The sequence below is a fragment of the Hemisphaericaspora subhashii genome, assembly GCF_019202705.1.
Source record: "Hemisphaericaspora subhashii strain CBS 10753 chromosome Unknown scaffold229, whole genome shotgun sequence".
NCBI lineage: Eukaryota > Fungi > Ascomycota > Pichiomycetes > Serinales > Debaryomycetaceae > Hemisphaericaspora > Hemisphaericaspora subhashii.
The window spans coordinates 477-6,996 of NW_026057495.1; the positions used below are offsets into that span (position 1 = coordinate 477).

The window sequence follows — 6,520 nt, forward strand, 5'->3', positions numbered from 1 at the left end:
CTCGACCCCGTCCGGTACAACTTGATAATAATTTGATAATAATTTGATAATAATTCGATAATAGTTTGATAATAGTTTGATACTAATTTGATATCTGCTTAGTGGATCCCATACTCGAAATCAAGAAACTACCACTTACAGTTTACATTTGGCTGGTCAATAATAGTACATTGGCTAAACAGAACCAATTTATTATCGTAACGTGTTTATTTCAACAACAGTGAATTGAGAGTATTCCCAATATGAAAAGGCTCTAAGCTTTCGTTCAAAGAACCAATTCGCAATTAATTAATATTTTGCATCTTACCCATCGTATCAAATGAAGTGACTGATTCAGTCTTATAAGATCTTGAAATACACACCATTTTGTCTTGGTGGATAATACAAGAGAACAGAGCAATTTATGCAATTAAATGTATCCAATTACAAGACGACTTCTTTTTGTCTGAGTATAAGAGATAACATTCTTGTTGAGGAAATTGTGTGCTGTATAAATATTGTTTGTCCTATCATTGTCCTATCAGTACCTACTTGGTATACCCTTTATTAAATTGGATCATAATCATACGTTAAACAGTTCGATATTCTCAGAAAGAGTTAGAGATATAATTTTGAGCAACAAAATGGTGGTGGTCCATGGTCCATTCGAAGATGGTGATATCACAAGCCGATAATCAAATAGAGGTATCTGATACAGTATTTGTAAGTACTAGACAGCTTGAGGTTTAATTTGCAAACTTTTTATACAAGTAAACATCCTTTGGTGACCGGTGAGTATTTAATTAAAAAAGACATATCAGCGAATACAACACACCCTTAGGGCCGACCTTGAAATGGTAGAAGACAAATTAACCCAGGGGGGAAGTCGATGCTAAACCTCCTTTCTAAGCAAACAAGGTTCAGTCCACAGAGTCCCAGGAGTAAATGTGTAGAGAAACCAAAAGTCTTGAAAGATACGCAACCCCAATTTGATTTACGTTGTTTACGCAGGTCCTACGTAAGCTTATTTCATCCGCCAAGGTAGACTAGTTGGAGGCAGACCATATCTGTTTTCACAACTTACATGTAGTTTGTTACGAAGCATCTAAAGGCAAAGAGCTTTAAATAAATCTGCCTTTTGGCAGATTTGCATGTGGGTCCAACCTATGAGTGTATTATTCTAAACAAAAATGTATTAAAACCTATTAATCTATATCCAATATTAAGATCCGAAGGATCATATTCTGCCGGGAGGCAGATACAACGTGTGGGCCGCATCTAGATCCGAAGGGATCCAAGGCGGAGTGTTTGATTATATCTGCCTTCGGCAGTACCAGCTGCTTCGCAGTGTATAAGGCTACGCCTTCTGCCTACGGCAGATTGATTGCCTCCGGCGGAAATAGCTGCTTCGCAGCAAATACTCTAAAGGCTTCGCCTTTATCTGCCTTCGGCAGATCAGCTATATGGCAATCAACACCACCAACAACACACATAAAACCACCACCAAAATCCCAATACACCAATTACTAGCCGTTTCCTTATTCTTTTCCAAAAAGATATTCACCCTCTTTAAACCTCGTTGTAATTTATTATCCACATTCTCTAATTCATAATCCAATTCTTCTAACATATATCCTTGATCTTCTAATTCATTGCCCATTAATTGTGCTTGTTGATTTAGATTCTTCATTGTGACATGGATATTATCCAATTGGACGTCTTGTTGTTGGATGAGTTCTTGTTGTTGATATTGTGTCATGCCGGAAGAAGGTTCTGTGAATGGGTTTTCAAAGAGAGTGGCATCGTCGTTGTCCTGACTTATTCGATTTGACATGGTGGTGATGGGACGAGGGGTGGTGGTGGTCCATTGGCGTTTAAGATCGGTGATTTTGTGGGAGAGGGATTGGAGGATGTCTTGACGAGTTTTTATGTCTTGTGGTGTGAGGTTGAATTGAGACGGGTGGGATTGGGAGATGGAGACGGCTTGTTGGAGGTCTTGGTAGATTTCTTGGAGTTCTTGATAATTGTTGTTGAAATCTTGGGTGAGTTCTGGAGAGGGTTGGTGGTGTTGTGATTGTTGGGAGATGAGGTTTTCTAGGATTGAGATTGTGTTCCATGCATCTTCATTTACTTCGTTGAATGGATCCATTTTGGGTCGTTGTGTTAGCTTGTGTTCTATAAAGTGATTGTGTTGAGTGGGATGGTTCGGTTGTGTTGAAGGAAGTTGATGAGTGGATTTTTTTTGGGTGAGTGAAATTTCTCAAGGCCCTTAAGTTATATGAAGCAGAAGTAAACAAGACATAAATACAATGGATTCAATAACAGAAGATTCACAAGTCCATCAACGGGAAGAGCACAATGGAGTCAAAGAAGAACCATCCACAGGGAATGAAGCGATAACTGAACAATCACCAATACCAACAATTAAACGACCAAAATTAGAATCTCGAGAACAATCCATTGATAATTTTGATAAATCCCAGAAACAACCACCAATGCATGAAATAGTTGGAGGATCATCAGTAAGGCGATATCTTAATCAATATTTAACTAAACATTTATTAGAAGGATTAAAAGAAGTTGGACAAAAGAAACCTCAAGATCCTTTAGAATATTTAGGGAAGTTTTTAATTGAAAGATCACAAGAATTGAAGAAGATAGAAGGGGAAGAAGAGTAGTTGAATGTATATATATATATATGTGTGTATGAGTGTAGTATTAGTTTGTAATATATGAATGATTTTGAAACAAATCGATTGCTATCCAAATGGTTGTTGATTATTGTTGGAGTGCAACCCTTTAGAATATAGAAGCGTAGATTGAAACATGTTTACAAAAGAGAGAGAAGATCTTTAATAAGCATTTTCTCTAGGTATATATTATATTACTAGAGATCTATTGATTTGGCTTCTTAGGAAGGTCACATAAGAATTGAATTGGTGGGTGGTTGGTTGGTTGGTTCCAAAAGGATAAAATTTGGGATTGAAGTTAATGAATATCCATTGAATTATATCAAAATGGTAAGTCTCTTATTCTCTTACATCAAGTATCGATATTAGAATATATATAAAGATGGACTTACTTTAAGTTATAATGATAAGAAGCATTCCCTATTATTGTGTCTTTATTCATGAACATATGTAAAAGAAATAGTCGATTACTTATCAATCCCAACCTTCCCCTAGATAGATAATCAATCAATCTCAATTCAAAACAATTCAGTTGTAACGATAGAAAGCAAAACCCTTGAATGAGTATTACGAACAATCTACATAAATCTTGTTACTTAAGTTCCAAGAAACAGGAGATATCCCTTAGTGTATTGTTTTGTAAATTGTTCATAATATTCATTTAACAATTCCGTCTTCGTCACAAATGCTTATGAGATTTAATTAACTCTGTTTATAATATATTGCAGTAGATATATATATATATATAACATTACTTACCTCCTCATCATCTCTCTTCTTCTTCTCTTCTTCTTCTTCTTCTTTTCAATGGCAAAAATAAAATTAAAATAAAAAATCAGACGAAAAAAAAAACTTAATAAATAGACTCAAAAAAACAGCTGACAATTCATCTTATTGATTGATTCATCTATAAAAAGAGAGACAGAAATATCCAATCAAAGCAATATGTCCAATCTAGATACAAGACAATTACGACCTTATTATGATCATGATACATTCAATGCAGGATATTCAGTCATATTCAAAAAAGATGTTGGTTTAATTGATATGTCAACTAATAAACCTATAACAGCAAACTTAAGTTCTTCAAATATTGATAAAGTAATAAATAATTCTGGTCTTCTTATACTGAAATCATCATCATTCGGAAGAGGTGGTACTGGTACTACTGGTGGTATTGGTATTAATGCTAGACATATATCTACAGGGGCAACTTCCACAACTGGTGGATCTGGTGATAAGAATTATATTTATGATTTAGAATTTAATGAATATTTTGATTTACATAATTTAACTGAATTAATAAAGAATTTATTATGGAATTTTATTAAAAATTATATGAAAGTTGTATTATCTCAACCCTTGGAAATTGTTAGATTGGTATTACAAGTTGGTAAATTTGATTTCATTGAGAAGCCATCACAACAAGTAAAACCTGATTTATCTAAACGATTATTAAGTGAAAATAATATAAATGGTAGCACCAATGACATAATAGCATTATCGCCAACTATTTCAACTGATGAAGAAGAAGAAATCAATTATTTCCAACCAAATCTTGAGCAACAAGTATGGTCAACCCAAAACTCAATGCATCAAGATGCAACAGCAACAACTCCAACACCCACATCAACAACAGAGACAGCAACTCCACAACCAGTACAAGAAGCACCAATTGCAAGGAAATCACCTTCTACTAATAGTATCCGCAAGAAATCAAGATCTAATAAAATCACACCCAAATCAATCCATACCATTGACATCTTAACCTCTATCGTCAATAAAGATGGTCCATTTGCTTTATTTAGAGGTATAAACGCCTCATTCATCTATCAAACCCTTTCACGTACCATTGAAGCTTGGATCACCGGATTTGTTTCTCCATTTTTGGGTGTCCCCGATCCATTCTTTTTAGATCTAACCCATTCAAATGATCCATTTAAAAGTTTATGGTTATCTGTTTCCGCATGTGTTTTGACGGGATTAGTATTAATGCCATTGGATTTAATAAGAGTGAAATTAATGTTGACTCAATTCACCACCACCACGCCAGAAGAATCAGAGAATAATAATCGATCAGTTCGAGAATCAATTCGAAATTTCCCAATTTATTATCTTACTCATCCTCCATGGCCAATTGTATGTTTAACTGTTCTTCATCAATTTTCAACTAGTATTTTCCGTAAGGCGGCTCCATATATATTATTAATTAAATTTAATATTGATTCTTATTCAAGACCAAATATTTTCACATTTGTTAATTTGATATCTTTGATTATGGAATTTTTTATAAAATTACCATTGGAGAATTTATTAAGAAAATCACAATTAGGATTCTTGTTATTAGATAAATCACAAGATGAAATGAAGGTGATTACAGTTTTAAACCCGGAAGAGAATTTAATTGTGGAATATAATTCAGGAGAAATGAGTGATGAAGATGTGAATGCAATGAGTCTTTGGCAAAGAGTTAAACTGTTGGGATTGTTTAATGGGTGGAGAGTTGGGGTGCTTAATGTGATTGGATTTTGGGGTTATAATATTCTTAAAAGTGATGGTGCTGAATTAAAAGAAGAAAAATTGTAAATAGTGAGCTCTATCTGTTTTTTATGTATACTGTATCCCAATGCATAACCATTTTGATATGAAACCTTGTTAGTCTTGAATCGTATGATTATCAAATTCGTCCTGTAGAGCCAAGTAGTCTTCTTCTTCCTATGACTTTCTAAAAGTAAAGCCACAGTTTTCTGATAGTGAATAGTAGTTTTGATTGGCATGGAGATGATGTGAACTGAAAAAAATAAAAAACCGTTATCCGGATTTATGCAAGTCACGTGCAATGTATTGTCAATTTTCCATCTGTTGCGAAGCCAGTTTTGCAGCCACACTAAAAATATTTCGCTTAACTTTAAACAATAAACTCCATCTCAGGATTTCCCCATTTTTCACAACTTTTCAACTATAAATATCCCAAGAAATCCTCCCCTTGAATCTGTTCTCACATCTCCCTTTTTTGCTTTTTCTTTTCTTTACCAATACCACACGCACAATGACTCAATCCAACAAACAACCAAAGAAAAAACTCATCCTCAATGCTTTCGCCATGGCCTGTAGTGGTCACCAAGCCCCGGGACTCTGGAAACACCCGGAAGATCAATCTCGCCATTACAACACCATCGAATACTGGACCCATCTCGCTCAACTCTTAGAACGTGGGAAATTTAACGCCTTCTTCCTCGCTGATGTTCTTGGTGGATATGATGTCTATAATGGTCCTCATAATATTACTGCGGCTGCTAGTTCCGGTGCGCAATTTCCCGTGGGGGATCCATCTGCAGTTGTGAGTGCTATGGCTGCCGTGACTAAGAATATTGGATTCGGGTTGACTTATTCGACCATTAGTGAGGCTCCTTATCATTTCGTGAAGAGGATTGGAAGTTTGGATCATTTGACTAAGGGGAGGATTGGTTGGAATGTTGTGAGTTCATATTTGGATTCTGCTGCTAGGAATTTATTAAATGGTGACCCATTGCCTCCACATTCGGAAAGATATGAAAGGGCCGAGGAATATATTGAGGTGGTATATAAGTTGTTTTTATCCTCTTGGGCTGAAGATGCAGTTGAATTGAAAGATGGGGTATTCACGAATCCTGAAAAGGTTAGAGAAATTAATCATAAGGGGAGACATTTTGTTGTTCCTGGTCCAAATATTGTCGAACCAATTCCTCAAAGATTACCAGTTATTTTACAAGCAGGTACTTCTAAAGCTGGTAAGGAATTCGCCGCCAAGAATGCCGAAGTTGTCTTCATCACCACATTCACTCCAGAAGTCTTAGGTAAACAAATCGCCG

At 35.4% G+C, this 6,520-nt stretch overlaps 4 protein-coding genes across 4 annotated transcripts; 3 read left to right on the forward strand and 1 right to left on the reverse strand. All coding sequences in view use genetic code 12, as the record gives it.

Annotated features, from left to right (window-relative positions):
- Window positions 1-1,438: 1,438 nt before the first annotated feature.
- Window positions 1,439-2,128, reverse strand: J8A68_006163 (uncharacterized protein; the record flags this gene model as incomplete). Its single annotated transcript, XM_049410304.1, has 1 exon — window positions 1,439-2,128. One exon carries the CDS (start codon window positions 2,126-2,128, stop codon window positions 1,439-1,441), a length of 690 nt encoding a protein of 229 aa, XP_049260560.1.
- A 160-nt stretch (window positions 2,129-2,288) lies between these two features.
- On the forward strand, window positions 2,289-2,657 carry SDC1 (Sdc1p; the record flags this gene model as incomplete). Its single annotated transcript, XM_049410305.1, has 1 exon — window positions 2,289-2,657. One exon carries the CDS (start codon window positions 2,289-2,291, stop codon window positions 2,655-2,657), a length of 369 nt encoding a protein of 122 aa, XP_049260561.1.
- A 957-nt stretch (window positions 2,658-3,614) lies between these two features.
- J8A68_006165 (uncharacterized protein) lies at window positions 3,615-5,255 on the forward strand (the record flags this gene model as incomplete). The annotated part of the gene is made up of 1 exon (XM_049410306.1): window positions 3,615-5,255. One exon carries the CDS (start codon window positions 3,615-3,617, stop codon window positions 5,253-5,255), a length of 1,641 nt encoding a protein of 546 aa, XP_049260562.1.
- Window positions 5,256-5,718: 463 nt separating this feature from the next.
- On the forward strand, window positions 5,719-6,520 carry J8A68_006166 (uncharacterized protein; the record flags this gene model as incomplete). The annotated part of the gene is made up of 1 exon (XM_049410307.1): window positions 5,719-6,520. A coding segment is annotated over one exon (802 nt), but the record flags the coding sequence as incomplete, so codon positions are not given.